Raw genomic sequence first — 17,432 nt, 5'->3', positions numbered from 1 at the left:
GCTAGTCCCCGACTAACTGAAATGTTAGAGGTGTTTTAAACGAAAATAATTTACACGGGCATATCTTGAAATATATCAGTGCGATTGTTTTGTCTCAAGATGCACACCAGTGATGTTTTTTGTAAAGTATAACTTAAATATCCTAATTTAACTAAGGCCTAGTCCTGGTTTAAATTAATCCTTGTTCGGGAAACCGGCCCTAAATGTTTAGGCAATATTTCTGGATGACATTGAGAAAGTATGTCCCCATGCAATGTCAAAATCAAACTTTCGCCCTTGGGTAATAATAACCGTGTTTTACACCAATAACAAAATATTTTCTTTAAATTAAAGGAACAGTTGACCCTAAAATTCTGTATACATTGCTTTGTTCTGATGAACACATAGAAAGATATTTGGAACACGTCCCTACCCAAATCGACGCCCTTGTTATTACCTGACTTCTTGACTTACTGTCAAATTAATCTTTCATCGATTCATCGATCCATGACTGAATGTTTGAAATCTGTTTGAAGTATTTGGTTTGAAAGGTTGTGCGTATTGTGTGAGACATTGAAAGATGTATATGAAGATTCTTTCAGGTGGTCACCAACTAAATGTTCATTTTCTATGTCTAAGTTGTTTGCCCGGAGGCCAAGACGCTGGAAGGGAACCTGCCGGACATGACACCGGAAGGGAGTCCGGCAGGCTCTACCCTGAAGGGGAACCCGGAGGTATCGACCCTTCCCGCAACGGTCCGTCTGTCTGCTGGGTCCTGAGATGGTCGGATCATTCTGTCACGGACGTGGAGGGAACAAGGACAGAGGACCCAAGCGCAGGCATTGGGTAAGGTGTTAACAAGGACTTTAATTATAAATACAAAACAAAAACCCACGAGGGGGTAAAACAACTGAACAGCAAGGGTAAGAACAGGAAGGGTACACAGGAACAAAGACTGACCACACTAAACAAGACTAAATACAACCTTAGACATAACTACAAACTAACTAAACTGGACTAACGTGACAAGCCAAGGGTAAAATCCGCACAATGATCCGGAGCAAAACAAAAGACATTAAATAAGGGAACAAATGAAGAGGAGAACAGGTGCAGGGCATGAAATAACTAATGAGGAGACGAGAGGGCGGGAACAGAGACGAGACCGGAGAGAGTGTATGGCAGGCCATAAGGGCCATAAATGCCTCTCTCCACATTAAGCATTAGGTTCTGTCATGATCCTGCCACTAAGAGAAACATGACATGATGCGGCAGAATCATGACAGATAGACTGCTTACATTCACACACAGCAACATTACACACTGCATGAAATGTAATGACATTGGACATTGTAGTAGTTACTCAATAGTCTCCCTGACTATAAAGGATGCTGTTCGAGTTTATTTGTACTGGGTCTGCAAAAAGTCTGTACCTTCAAGATTTTAGACAAGAATTTAAAATTCATATGGCCTTTTCTCCCCTATGTTTAAAAAACAACTAATCACAACACACCATGTACTAAGGAGGAAACGGAGGAAAATCTTTTATGTTTGTCTGTTTGTCCACATCAGTGGGTTAAATTATAAATTGGCAAGTTCTGTCTTTAGCTGCTTAACAACTCACAGATCTTATTTTTAAGTCACAGAACTGTGTCTAGAGACTTCCCTTCATTTTAGACATTTAAGGGCTTTTTATGCTTTTATAAAGGAATAAGCATGACCTTGAATAATATTTTGATGAAATACTAGCCTTTTGAATTTCTTTTGTTTTGCTGTAAATAAGACACGGTCGCAGGAGCAGAGGTTTGTGTATTAATTGTTATGATGAGAATCAAATCCTCTCAAAACATGTTAATCTTTGATATGTTTCTAATTTAACATATACTTTTGGATTTGTTGTTGTTGTAGGTACTATGTTTAGTTCATTTGATATAAATTACACTTTTATTAAATATTATTAATAATTTTGTCTAAAAAAAATAAATAAAGTGGTCTTGTTTACACACTTTACTTTAATGCAAAGGTCTTGGCATTAAAATAATATGTCATATACATGTATAATATTGGATTGTTTTTACATTTCTGTATCATTCCTATTCATTTCCATCAATTCAATAATATTGTAATTTACAAAGTTGAATTACCTGTAAGTACAGTAATTGAAATGCTGAAATACTGTAAATGCCGATCAAGTTAAAAGCTCGGGGAATTTCATTAATAAACAAGTGTCTGGACCAGATTTCATTCTACAAGCTGTCACATTTGAGCTGTACAGAATCGTTTATTCTGACAGGTTTAATATACAACAGGTGAAGTTTGTGAGGCTGTGAATCTGCTCTGGTTTGGCAGGAACAGGTTTTGTCAGTGATGCCATTTAAGACAAAGCGAGTCTTTTACCTCCCGCCGGGTTTTGACAACGGCTCATGTGTGAACGTGGAAAAAGAAGTGAAATGAAATCTGTTTTATAAACAGAAAAAGGTCAGTGGTGACGTGGACGAGTGGGACAGCCTCTGGTGCTCACAACTGTATTGACCTTAATCCAGCATGAATCAGTGAGTCATATTAACTGACTAGAGTACATCAAGTTTTCCATCTATTCAGCTGTTCAATTTCATGCTGAACATGTCAACAAAATATGTTTTTCTGAAACTCATAATCTCAACTCTACACACGTTCGAAATGGAACACATTGTAGACTTGCGTATCATAAATCTTTTTAATTTGATTTTAAAAGCACAAACATTGGCATGCCATTTCAATTGAATATATAAATCTTGCTTTAACCTTTCAGATGACTTGGAAATTCACACAGGGGATCTCTGGATATTGGATGCTGAGTTGTTGACATTAAGATTGCTTGTTTTAAGAACTTACTACATATGGTTCACACCTGAGCCAAACCTTGCTATGTTTTTTTCTGACGTCCAGTAAAAGAACGCTACATTGGTTTTATTCTAGCCAGAATGAACAAATGTTTTTCTTTGGCTTTCTTTGGCAGGATTTTGGCATGACAGTGAATGTTAACAATTACACTTCTCTCTAAGTGTGGAATGGTGCAAATGCTTATGCATATGATAGGGAAAATAGACAACGACGGATTACAGTACCAGTGTTGTTATTGTAACCAGTTATAATATATTTATATATATTATATAACTGAAATGTCATTGAACAATAAAATGTGGCACAGAATACATGTTTAAAGGAAAGTTTCACTCAGCACAGAGGTGTTACGATAGTTTTATGTTCTCAGGCCGGACCCACTACAGAATGATTCTGTCTGTCACCTCATTTCAATGTTTTTGCTGTTTTTAAATGTTGATGACTGATCTTTAAGAATTTTTATTCGTTGTAAATGGGAATAACCCATTTCGTTGTCAAATAAGATGATGACTGTGGTAAAAGTGAGGCATGATTAGTCATGTTAACGTGTCAGGTGTTATAAATCACATCATTCCATCAAACGCACATGCACATGAAGATCGCATGTTCACATTAATCCAAAGCAAGTTTGTTCATTATTCATGGAAACAAGCAGGCAGTGTTTCAGGATCCAAGAAAGAATGCCAGATGGTAATTAAAGGACATTTAAAATCGCATATTTGTACTATATTTTCATCTAAAGAACGAGAACTAACACCAATATTAGGACTCATTTGACAACTAAAGACATCATCTGTTCACCAGCTCTTTCCACTTAAAATATTCAATTTGCGTGTCATATTTTTAGCATTTTCCTTTCATCCCTTAGCTCAATGCCAAGGAGAAGGCGTAAATTGAAGGGCAGACATTACCTCTGGTCACCATAATAATTCAATTCACCGTCAACAACTTTGTGCTTTCCAGACTGAATCCTTTTCAGAGCTTTAGGTAAATGCAGCCTTTGAACCAAAAAGTGAAAAAGATTATTGCAGCGTCCCTAAGGATAAAAGGAGAAAAGTCAAACATTTTCTTGGCTTCGCTGACAAAGTGAATATATGTTGTACAATTAAAAATATTATTAACGATGACTGTTATTTCAAAGCACTCCCAAATAAGTGGCACCATGAGTCTGTAAGGTTCGTCTCTCATCATGTGCACAAACACACACACACACAAACATCTACAGTTTTCAATCCGCCGCTGCCAACCGCCGCACGTGTCACTGGAAAGTGGCGACTCCCAACCCGTCCGTCTGCATGAATCGCTGGTGTGTGGTGACAGTTTGTGCTTTCTGATGCTATTTTCGAACCAACTGTACAAGCGAATTGTTTAGTATTTTACACAACCTTCTTTTTTGGGCCCAAACAGGGCAAGCAATGTTCCAAACTAACTTCCAAAAGGGCAACAGACTGGCGAGGTGTGCTGAACCAGTTATAATCTGAAAGGTCACTGCACAAAGAAAGCTTGGGTTCCTGAAACTCCCTTATTGAGTGTGGGACACATGTCAGAGAGCCACAATGAACTTGTATGCGGAGATGAGGGTTTGGAGGTTGGTTACACAGTCATTTTACAGAAAAAAAGAAAGAGAGAGAGAGAGAAAGAAAGAAATAATTAAATTGAGTATTGAATGTTTTGTGAAAATTTTAATACATTTTTTACTTTAAGATCCTCAAGAACTTACTTCAACAAACAAGCAATGTTATCAAGCAATCATGTGGTTACACATTAGCACTTTATATTATAAACACATGTCAGTGTGGCAGCTGTACTTCTGTCTGCTGCATTATTCTGTCAAAGCAAGTGTTTTGTTATGATGTCAGCTTGCAGGTTGTTAATTACACTATAGTTGCGTTTCTGCACTGCAGGCATCTATCCAGAAACTGCATGTGGAGTGATGTTTTTGACATAATACTGACTCACCAGAACGTGAGATTAGAGCATAAAAGTATAAAAATAGTTAAAAGAAAATATAAGGTATATGTCAATACCCAGACAGCACTGACAAGGTAGACTTTTAGCCAGAAACTGCAGGTGTTTTACCAATGCCTTTGACCTTCTGGTTAAGTAGTTAGGGCTGCATCTTAGTTCTAGTTCATTCTTTTTATTTTTATGTTATTCACTGCTTTACTAAATTGCTGAAGCTTACAGGATATCTACTTACAGTAAATACATGAAAGTAATGTGGAGGTGTGTTTCTCAATAAAGTGATTTTATAATGCATAAGGAAATTGTTGTAACTGTTTACCCTTGGGGTCAGCGAACAGTAAACACTGAATATGTTTCCATCTGGTTTTCATTATACAGACAGATGGCCTCAATCATTTATTCGGTAAATTGTCCCATTCTATGTTTTTTCCCAAAAAATGTAATGTCGTATTACACAGTGGCCAAAGAAATGCAAAGGACACAATTTTATTGTGAAAGGTTTATTAGTGAGGTAGCAAATTATTATATACAATCATACTGTATGGATACATAGATTGTTTTATATATACAAATGGCAAACACAGTTAATTGTTATATGTTTAGCAACACTTCTTTGTTTCTTTTACCAACCTACTAAGTCATGTGACGATAATACAGTTGTTTTTATGATAAATACAGTATGATGAAGCACCTCATACAATTAATACTATTAACAAGCTATTTACAACAGGTTATTAACATAATGTTTAATGTCCTTGACATGTCACATACAATTGTTGGACTCTGATGTCAATCCCTGCCCTGCAGGGTTATATCCACTTTCTTCATTATCATAATAAAAAATTATTAGCAAAACTCAAGCATTAACAAAACCGTAAATGGTGCTTTATAGCACCTAACATGGTTCTTGGCTCGTAATCAGGTTCTTCATCAACCATATAGCACCGCTTCTATAAAGAACCTGTTAAGCCCCTGAATAGTTCTTCAGTGGTTCTATATAGCACCTCAGTCATCCCAAAGAGCTGCTGAAGATATTCTAAAGAACCACTGAAGCACCAAGATATGGTTCTATGTAGCACATCAATGATTGTCTGCGTATGGTTACGAGCTAAGAAAGACATTCTTTAGAGTGTATCAGCAGTCCTTTGTTGCCAGACAGCACAAAACTATAAAAATAAATATGACAATAAAATAAAAACCTTTAGAGGAATCCGTAACACGCAATTAAACAAGATATGATACGTAAATGTAAATACAAATGTAAATGAAAACGAGTGTTTTTCTCTGCAATACAAAGACAATGTTCCCTCCGTGACAGATTCATTACAAGCTTTTAGACAAAGACAATGAACTTAACGCAACACAGAGACTCCCATATAGAGCAAATAGTTTTGTGAAAGAGGAAATATATGCCGGCTTAGAGCAGAAAGGCCCTCATGATGGGCCGTATTACAACCTAATCACCAGACTTGGCGGACTGAGTTGATGACTGACCACAATTTCAGCACACGCTCAAATAACTGCGAATACTCTGAATGCTTTTCCTTCCACTGGGTTTTGCGGGCTGCAAAGGAATACAGAAGTTAAATAAGCAATGTTTCCTTACCCTCAGGCATTACGACGCTAAAGTAACCTGCATTTTCTGAAAAGCGTGGACATTTTACGAATCTCCTGTGATGATTTGATGGGATTTGCAGGCTGACTTTATATTATTACTATATGTGCCATTGTAAATTGGCACAATTGCAGTACTGGTCCTTTCATAAACTATTCTGTAGTTCGTATTCAGATTTTTGTAGTGTATAACAAAACACGAACTGACAAGTGATTGTTATTCTTTGGCTTGAACACACTCAGAGTGGAACCTCGGTTGTGCTGGTACAGCTCAATTCTAATCCGCTTTCTCATTAAAGACCTGTGATAGGACTTTATAAGCTTACAGAGGACAGGCTACCCCATACTCTGCCTTCCACCGGGTCCACATGGGCCACTTTGGGGATAAAATCTTATAAGGGTCTTTCGTGATGATACCTCTCGTGATTTAGCACTTACTCCTGCATACAAATGTTCTGTAGCCGAGCCTTACCTTTCTGAGACGATGCCATTCTGGTATGAAGAAATGTACAGCTGTCTAGTGTCCAAGGGCATCACGTCGATGTAACCACCAGACTCGTTGTTTATGATGCCAGCGTGAATTGCCGCCCTGCATATACTAGATTTCTAAAAAACAAACAAATAATATATTACGGTGTTTGGTATAGAACAGCGATTTGGTTTTAAGGTCAATGTTGAAAAACTAAACACTTACATCTGAATAAATTCTGGTGCCAATGACTCGGGAAAGGTTAGGATTTTCTTCCATGCAGTTCCGAGGACAGTAAATCCTTATATAAACACAACGTAGGATGGACAGATTTGATTATATCTTTGAGATTTTCAAGTTTCATTATTGCACGTATGGGAGCAAAAGTTTACAAGGACATTTAAAGAGGAAACTTGTGAAAATGTTTTTCACAAAAAAAACATTCCAAATTTTCATAGAATCAGCATTTCTAGATGTATAAGACTGAAAACTGATAAAAATCACACATTTTCCTATACATGTAAAAACATTACTGTTCTATTGCTTAGAACTTAATCTGAACTCAAAAAAATATTGAGCATTTTTCTGTTATTTTGACCAAATAAATGCAAATAGATACAATATTTTTATTTCAAATTTGAAAGAAATATTGTTTTTGTTAGTTAAAAATGATAATTTTACCGAAACATTATTTTCAATGTCTATAGTTATTTCACCACAGTCTATTTAAACCAAAATGTACCTTGGACAGTGACTTGCAGACTTTTGGTAAGGGCATAGCACAGAAACAGTAGTCGCACATGTGATAACTTTTACTGCAGCAAAAGAAAAATTATATTTATAGCAAAAGTATACTGCACGTTTATATTTAAATAGAGAACGTTGAATTTGAAAATTACCTGTCACTTTTGATACTGTGAAGGCATTTGCACTCTGGTACTTCCTGTAACATTTTCATTATGTTAAGATCGAGTTGTCACTGTATACATAAAAGTCACTTTCTATGTAATAGGTTATTTACCCGAGAGACTGAACTCCATTTTTGTATGATTTGATGAAGAAGTCTTTTCTGCCATGTCTTGTGACATCCATCCAACCTCCATCGTTGTCAATGACACCGTAATGAATGCCTGCCCGGCAAATACTGGATTGCTAAAGGCAAAGATATTTGAATATTTAAGGCTAAATATGATCAACTGAAATCAATTCTTCATTTACAGTGCATGCAACATGGGGTGTACAATTGTATCAGTCCATGGGTTCTTTTGAAATCAGACCTGTGATATTGGTCTTGTTAAAGGAAAAGTTTACCCGTCATTAAACCACCATTTACTCACCCTCGCGTTGTTTCAAATCTGCAAAAAGGTCTTTTTTCCGATGAACACAGAGAAAGATATTTGGAAGAATGCTTATAACCAAACAGATATTGGCCACCATTGACTACCACAGTAGAAAATATTGCGTTTTAATATTTTTGTCCTGTTCAATAAAAAGTAAGATATTTTGGAGAATGTAGGAAAGCAAACAGTTCTGGGGAACTTTTGACTACTACGTATTGGATTTTCTACTTTGGTAGTCAATAGTGGCCAAGATCTGTTAGGTTAAAAGCAATCTTCCCAATATCTTTCTCTGTGTTCATCAGAACAAAACGTTATATAGATTCGAAGAACTCGAAGGTTAGTAAATGAAGACACAATTTTTGTGTGAACTGTCCCTTTATCTCCTTGGTTTACCAATTGAGCTATACAGGAAACCAAATGTACAATATTAAAAAAAGAATCTTACCATGTCATAATACACTGTTCCGACCACTTTTGTTATGCTGTCTAAACATCCAGCAGGACACTCGTACCTTTACATTTAAAAACAATTTTAGTGGAAGGATGCACTGAACATGTCAGTCAAGTAATACAAATAAATACAAATTAAAACATACCATATATTGTATAGCATATTTATTTGTATATTTTTCAAAAACAAAAGTCTTTTGTTTCACAAAAGTTTTAACCTCACCTATTACATGTGGTGCCCTTACACTGGTCTCTTAGCTTTGTGTCGCATGTCACAATCTGGGCTGCAAAACAACCACAAAAGACACACAGGTGGTTGAGTTAGCCAGATCATTTCTTACAGTGTTTATACATGCTGTATAGTTTAGTAAAGCTACGGCTGGTATTACGCCGCTCCGTTCCTCTAAACCTGTAAAAGCAAGCTGAGGAATTCCAGCAGGAGCTTATGGTGGCCAACAGCATGAGATCCCAGCTTTCAGTCCCAACCCCCTTTCAGCAAAGGAAGCAATTTAAAACCCACAAGTATTCATCAACCCCAAAGCAAACATGCTCAGCAGGGATATCACCATTAGGAGAATACAAAAAACCTCCCTGCTGCACAAAGTGACGTGCAACATTAAATACATGTTTGAAAAAATAACTGCACGGCATAGTGGAAATGACAGATCCGTGCCTGCTGAGCATCAAAACAATCAGAATGAAACAGAAATAAAGTTGCCACTTCAATCCACAACACAGAAAATTAACAGATAAAAAGAACAATTAATAGGTAAAAGGGAAATAGTTTGAAAAGCAGCTGTTATTTCAAAAAGTTGTTCCTCTATCAAAACTAAAAGTATATTCAGAAAACCACAGCTTACACATCTGTTCTTCGCTCACGACTACATTTGGGCGTTTGGTTGGACTTGGGGCCCGTAAACGGGGTCCAGGACTGTGAGGGGCCTCTGGTTCTACAGAATTTCTTTCCTCTGTTTCCTCACGTGGGCTTGGTCTATTTGTTCCATCACCTGGAAGTGAAAATGAGCGGTTCTGTTAGTGATGAAAAGCATGCAATCTAACGTGTAATGTTCATCCGGTTTTTCCTGAACCATGTTTATACCTTGCAGAAACTGATGCTATTCATCAAGCCATCTTTACAGTCCATGATTGATTAAACATAATAAACGTATGCACTGTCAAAGCTGTTTAATTACAGTATCTTGTAAAAGTAGACTTAGAACAGTTGAGTCGTGAGGTTTGTATAAACAAACCTTTATAACAAAGCTTTTCCCTGCACACTCCTCCATAGCTGGGTGGACAGGCGGAGCACGGGGTGCCATGTTTATACGGAGCGTAACCCCACCAGTTACCTCTACATAGGTCAAATCACACAGGAACAACAATATTAAAGAGATTGTTACTACAGAGAACAGTATTTAATGGTAAAGGTCCAATGTATGATATTTAGCAGATTCTAGTGGTGAGGTTGTGAATAGCAACCAACGGCTCACTCCACCCCTATCTTTCGAAGCCCTACGGTGGCTGCTAATATAAACATTACGCTTCACTATGTAAGATCTTAATACACCTTTGAACAAATAATATTATAGTAATATTAACAAATGTATATTGCATTGCATTTCTGTCAAAAGATCCTCTTAAACATACACACTGGACCTTTACTTTATGAATATCTAATGATAAAAAACTCACTTTGGGGAGTAGTTGCACACAAGATAAACAGCCTTTGCCCAGATCTGGCCCCACACGTTCATGTCGTAGCACACATTGATCGCACAGCCAATTCGACTACTTGTTGCCCAAACAAGCTTAATTCAGTAAAAATACACATTTTTTAGAAAAATCCACAGAGTGAAACTATAATATAATACTATACATTATTCTTAACTAAACTCTAATGTTTAGTAAAATACACTTAAAGACCAAATACAACCAAATATTGATTCACTTTGAAGGTATTTTTACCAAAAAGCAAAACCAGAATACACATTAAATGTATAATTCCTCCAACTGGATTCACATTAATTTTAGTAATCCATAAATTAAACGATTACTGTAATATAAGAGATGTTTCATATATTACATCTACCTGAGTATAGTGGGTACAGACTGGACCGCTGCACTTAAAAGGGCAGTATGGGTTACATTCCTGTGGGTATGGAAATGAGTAGTCTTTGACCTCATCATACCAGGCCTGTACATGAGAAGTAGGCGGTCGATACCTGAGGTGAGCATTCAAACAGAATTATTCATGACATTGTTGAAAAGTTACCTTTAACTGCATGGTACGATGCAGAATAAAGCCAAAATATTACTTCAGTTCATTTAAACACATGGACCGGCACATACAGTATGAACTCAGACCTAATAACACAATATCATTCAGAGATGTAATCTGTAAATCTGTAAACTGATCGATAAACTATTTTTAATTCAAGGCTGGTTTGTTCCAAAGCTTTACTTTTGTTTTGTGCCCTAAGTGTCAAGGACTGTGTTTTGCCAATCAATCAGATTATCGTTTGCCAAATCGAAAAGATGATTTGTTTCATTTTTTGTCAGTGAATAGACTATATATTCCAAAGATCTAGGCTGCACTAGTTAGATCAACCGGAACCAGGAACACTTCCAATAACAACTGATGCATTTGTTGCATCAAAGAGTGCAGAACAGTACTCTACTCTCAGCCAGTCTTGTCTTATTGTTCCAAGGTTACCGGAGCGGGCAGGACGCAATCCATACCCAGACCTGACAAATGCTGTGATGATAAAGCTGGACAAAGGACGTGGTGACTCTACAAAACTTCAGCCGCTATTAGATTATTAATGATAATTTTAAATCTAACTTTTTTTATTTTGCCTTGTTGTGCAAGCACTGTTGAGCTTGTGCAGAGGCAGCAGTTTTTGCCAGAGGGGAACTGGAATCCCCTGGTTAGGCCTGGTTTCCCTCTGAGGTTTTTTTTCTCCTCCAATGGAGTTTTGGGTTGCTCGCTACCGTTTGCAAACTGTTTTGCACTGTTTGCCCGGCCGGTGGGCTGCTAGAATTTTATAGTCTTATTTAATTAACACTGCATATAGGAATTTATTGTGTGTCTGATATTTGACCTGTGTTTTGACTTCCATAACCTTTTATGTTTTACTTATAGTCAATGTTTTCTTGTACAGCTGCTTTGTAAGAATGAAAATTGTAAAAATATTTTATTTAAGGTTAACTGAAATTTACTAATGTAAAACTAAAACACATGTTTAATGATAAAATCAATGTAGCAGTTCAGTTAACCCGATATGTTGACTAGCGAGCTCACATTTCTACCAAAATAACACGCATTCAGACCTTCCCCAGTGAACTCCCAGATTCTGACCAATGTGAGGCAGCAGGCCAGCTGGACCATGTTCCCATAGACAGGTCTCGGCCCATTCCTCAGCGCTCCGCTCCAGTTCAGTGTCCCAAACCTTTAAAAAATTCAGAGATTAAACTCATGAGTAGAGCGTTATAATAACAAATCCCTTTTTATCCTAAATATTTTGTGTTGTATTTGTCAATCACTCTATGTTATTACCAAGACAACAAACAAGTCAGTCAATGGTTGTTGTGGTTTATAGGCCTACTTGCAGAAAAAAAGGACAGGCTTCTGGATTGTTTGACTTGTGCATTTATTCTAATGGCTCAATGGATTTGGATACTGTAATGTTCTCCATATGTCTTTGTTTCTGTGGCCCAGTCTTTTGCAGTTCCTGCTTTGTGATTCTGGTTTTGGCTTGGAAGCTAAATCATTTCAGTCTATTGAAAGCCACTCACATGTGTACAGTAAGTAGCCCCCCGTCCAACTGACCCACATTTTGCTTTTAAATGAAAACATTAAAATCAAACTTATTATTTTGGGAATTGCTTATTGCTTACTTTAAAGCAAAACGCCACGTTCACCTTGAAGGGAAAGCACGCAGAACTCAAGGTCCGAGAGAAATCTGAGCCAGAACAGCGAGGGGGGTAACAGGGGAGTTGTCCGCCCTGTCACTGCTCATACATTTTACACTTTTTCCCTGGGAAGTCCCAAAGCACAGTCTAGCTGTAAATCTGCTTCAATAAGGTCCCCAAAATAGCTCCTGTGCCCTCAGAAACAATTGCCTGAGACATTAATCCTTGAAGTGAGCACCTGCCAACAGGATGCTTTGCTTTGCTAACCTATCAAATGAGCCTTTATACTGTAGAATTACCATTAGGAAAAGGTTAAGAGGCATCTATGAAACCAGTGGACAGACTATTAATGCATGAATAATACAGATACCTTTAGGTATTATGGTGACTATGGGGCAAGTTGTCACAAAACCCAATTTCATAAATGCTGTGGTTTTGTACCAATTTTACATAAATATAAAGTTCAAAACCCTGTGATGTTAAAATATTTTGTGATTATAATGCAATAAAAAAAATTAAGGGCTGTCAAAAATGAATCGCGATTAATCACACCCAAAATAAAGGTTTGTATAATATATGCTGTGCAAATATAAAAATGTCTAAACATTTATAAATTAAATTGTTAATATAAATAAATAAATTGAAATATTTCCTAAATACTGTATATACATGTATGTGTTTGTTTTTGTGTTTATAATAATTATTATACAGTATGTCTGTGTACTGTGGATATTATGTAAACACAAAATTATTCTGGATGGTTTAACAGCCCTAACAGCCTTAACCAAACTCTAGAAAATAAACAAAACAGAACAACACATAACAGTAAATAGATTGTTCAGCAGTCCGAATGATGGAGAAAAGTGATTGTATTCCCCTCCAGCTAGTATTTCACGTAGCCTATTCAGATTTGCACACTGAATCTGAAAAAGTAAACTGATTCTGTTTGCACAGGGTTCTCGGCAGGGGAGGCCCCATAGAATCCGACTGCACTTACCCAAGCTCTGTAAAGGAAAACACGCCCTGTCAGCGCACATGCTCGCACTCTTTTAAATACCATTGTTTACTTCGTTTAACACCTCATTAGTTGCAGGTTTTTGTCATTTGGTAACATTCCAAAAAAGTGAAATATTTCCAACGTCTGCTTGGGAGCTTTTTTCTGTGGGCAAAGAGCTATGTAAAGAGTCAATGTATAGGTTAAACGTATGAGTGAATGAAAATGAGTGGGTAGCTGTTGAAATTAGGGTCTGCTGATAACTCTCCTCACTGCAGTCCAGATTTCTGCTGTTTTTGTTTCACCTTGAATTTCAAAATTGGTTATTGTAAGAGGCTGTGGAGTGCAGGAGCAGTGGATCATCACATTCCATGCCTCCACATCCATCACACCATTTCCTATTACTTTCTCTCTGCTGAGCTACACAAACTCCACTCCTGACACCCAATTCACAACAGCCTGTAAGGCATCCCTCATACTGTTGCCCTTGTTTTTGTGAAAAGCTGTTATAAGTAGGGCAATGACTGGCAGAGGTTAACAAAGCATTCTTTTTTGTGGGGGGTACCAGTAAATTCACCTGGGTAAGGGATTTTTTTTAAGTTTGCTTAAAATGAATATCTAATTTATTGTCTTAAATAAACCAAGAAAAATGGCAACCGAACTTACCAATCATTTATAACGAATCTCTCATTCTCTCGTATGTCACATTATTTCATAAGCAGATCTATCTTACCATGTATTCCATATTTGAAGCTGGTGGGTAGACCTGTCCCCTGAGTTTGTTATGAAGGTCCAGGATGGCTTGCATGTCGATGGCAGTGATGGCCCTCTTTCCTCGCTGTCTCCCCGCCGCCCAGTCTCCATCATCATCCAGGTACTTCTCCAGAAGAACGCCCAGATCAGTAGCATTAAATAGCACCATCGCAAACACACCCCGCGTCACCAGCAATAGAGAGAGTAACCACAGCAATGCACATGTTAACTGACTCATAGTTGGTGAATTCTGGATTTGGAGAGGAGCTCTTAGCTTATGACGTTCAATAGTCTTCTGGCAACTGTTGGGAAGAAAGGGAGTATGACAACTCTACATTTACGGCAGTTGTTCATTTGAAAATGTTTTATCCAAACCAACTTTAAGTGCATTTAAGCTATTCTTTTTATTATATGTAGGCTACGTGTTGCCTTGGAATCAAACCCATGACGTTTGTGCTACTAACAGGTTGAGTCACAGGAACTCTGAAGAACTTACAGATAGAAGAACGAGCAAGAAAAAACAGTCCTTACGAAAATAAGCCATTTAAAAAAAGGTTACTTTAATTATGGTACACATTCGTCATGGTTTTGCAAAAGTAACAATTGTTTAACCACGGTATTATGTAATGAAATAATAGCATTATAATAAAAGTTGTTCGTACAAACACTTTTCCATGGTGCAACTTATTTGTTTCACAATATTTCTACGTAAACGCGTCCTTATGTTAAAGATGAACACGCGTCACGCATCAGAACAATTAACAGTACGCAAGTTATTCAAAACGCAATGTCAGTTTAATTCATACAGTACCTCGACCAATACTAATAAAAACAGACAAAATTCATGCAAGAACACGTCTGTCTGAACGCCATCGGCTTACACAATACATGTAAATGTATATGTTAAAACCGCATTCCCTTTATAATGCCAAAAACACACGCAACTTAGGAGGCTACAATATCAAATAATTGCATTGCCAGTGATTCAATTCAATGAACGTATGCAAAACCCATCACATAGACAAACTGCTGCAAAACGACTCTGAAAGGTCTTGTCTGTTTTAAAGGTTAGAATGTCATAAATACCTTAAATATGAGCAAAAAAGACTTTTCTCTCATCAGTTCAGATGCCGCAGTTCTGCACGCGCTGATGTTTTTGGAATGCGTTGCATCTACTTATCCATAAAACATGTGAAACCAGCACATACGAGCCGTTTAATGAGCATTAACGCGAGTTTCTCTCTTTTGGGACATAATGCAGCATCTCTTCAAATTCACGCTCAACTTATTGTACAGTATCGAATTTCTATGCAAACCACACCTCCCAGTTAACCCTCCAGCTTTACTTGGATCCAAAGACATCATATTTTGACAGAAAGAGAGGCTGAATATTATGACGAGAGCAACAAATTTTTATACATTTCCTGGATATGATCGATGTACACACATGGTAGCAGGCTACAACCTCTGTTCTGCTGTTGAAACATTTTTGTTCAGACATTGAAGACAAATAAGATGAAATATTTAGTTTCATGCTTGTAAATGATATTTCTGCCGTTTGTATTTACAAAAATATCATTTTCCTGTTCTTGTTAAATATTCGAAACATTCCATGTTTGTGCTTCCAAACCAGAGGCAGTTTTTAATAACTGCCTTAATAGATCTCTACAGCATGACCTACCACACTGTAAACAGCAATGACCCGGGCTTTGTGGGTACTTGTCTATAGGTCACTGGCACAAGGCCTTGACTGCAGCCATCATAATACATAGCCTGTGTGAAGAGACCAGGACTCACTACAACTGAAATAGAAATGCCATGCAGCTCTCTGTGCCAGCAGGGGCTTGCCACAAAACACTAATTCATATGCCAGATAGTCATTGCAACACATTTAACTTCTCTCTCTCTCTCTCTCTCTCTCTCTCTCTCTCTCTCTATATATATATATATATATATATATATATATATATATATATATATATATATGCTGTCAGCACATATACAGCCTACCTAAAACCTCTAAATAAAATATGCATATATGAAAATATGTATGTACTTTACACTTACAGTTAAAATTGGATGGATATTTAAATGGAGATTGGAGCTAAAATAAAAATTAATTTGTATATTTCTTATTTATTAAAAACTCATTCATATTCAAAAACTAATCAAGCTTTAACTTACAGAAACCGAAAACTGTACTTCAAGTATTATCCCACAATCGATCATCTTGAACTCTCAGTTATTCCTATTTGGTTAGCTATGTGGACAGCCAATTCTCGCCTCCCTTACTAAAGCTGAAATATTAAGGCCCTGATTCATCTTAGTGTCCTGTGTCATGTATAAGAGGAAATAATATATTTACTGCCTAATAAACTGAATGAACTTAGTTATTCAACACCAGATGCTGCTCAGTGTCTCCCTCTGTCTTGAATGCAGTGGAATTTTACCAAAACTCAGGCTGATGTGTCTATCAGCTAGCCGTACAAATTAATTAACAGCATGACAACAATAGTATTTTAAAGGGTAAAAAAGCTATATTATTTATGCATATTTACAGGTGTGTGTGTGTGTGTGTGTGTGTGCTCGCGCGTTAAAATGTTCTTAATATTGTGTAAATGTTGGTATAATGAGCCACCAGCAGATGGCGATTTTTTACAATATAAATAACTACGTAACTTCAGGGCAGGCAAGTCAATTACCATTCCAGTTCTTATGTCTAGCTCTACCCGGTGACAAATAAAATACTACAGATTAAAAAAAGATTATTAGCAGTGCGGATCAAAGCTTGAATAAATCATCAAGCAAACTTTAACAGGCTCAGTTAAGGAAAAGTTTGTTTGCTGTAAGCTAATTTATTGTGGTGTGAGATGTTAAAAGACTCGTCCCATTTCGTCACTTCTACTGGGCCCTAAAAGTACGTAGGCCTACGTTTATGCTTACTTCGAGAATATTCATTTCGACATACTATCATTTTAAATATACGAGTTTTAATTTCTAATAGCCTACTATTTGTGGGCAGTATGATAAAAGGGACGCACGGAGTGTCGTTTTAGTCGCATGATGGCGACAACGA

At 37.0% G+C, this 17,432-nt stretch overlaps 1 protein-coding gene across 1 annotated transcript; it reads right to left on the bottom strand.

Moving 5' to 3' along the window:
* Nucleotides 1-5,315: 5,315 nt before the first annotated feature.
* On the bottom strand, nucleotides 5,316-15,788 carry crispld1a (cysteine-rich secretory protein LCCL domain containing 1a). The gene is made up of 15 exons (XM_079487941.1): nucleotides 15,443-15,788; nucleotides 14,337-14,658; nucleotides 12,028-12,146; nucleotides 10,787-10,919; nucleotides 10,390-10,505; nucleotides 9,948-10,048; nucleotides 9,558-9,704; nucleotides 8,921-8,981; nucleotides 8,693-8,759; nucleotides 7,929-8,059; nucleotides 7,807-7,850; nucleotides 7,650-7,722; nucleotides 7,133-7,208; nucleotides 6,911-7,044; nucleotides 5,316-6,388 (listed from the first exon to the last, which is right to left on the bottom strand). The coding sequence occupies exons 2-15, from the start codon at nucleotides 14,592-14,594 to the stop codon at nucleotides 6,337-6,339; spliced, it is 1,512 nt and encodes a 503-aa protein (XP_079344067.1). The 5' UTR covers nucleotides 14,595-14,658; nucleotides 15,443-15,788; the 3' UTR covers nucleotides 5,316-6,336.
* Nucleotides 15,789-17,432: the final 1,644 nt, after the last annotated feature.

The sequence above is a fragment of the Barbatula barbatula genome (assembly GCF_947034865.1).
Source record: "Barbatula barbatula genome assembly, chromosome: 23".
In the NCBI taxonomy this organism is placed as follows: Eukaryota; Metazoa; Chordata; class Actinopteri; order Cypriniformes; family Nemacheilidae; genus Barbatula; species Barbatula barbatula.
Note: the sequence above shows the minus strand (reverse complement) of the source record. Positions and strands in the feature narration are given on the sequence as shown.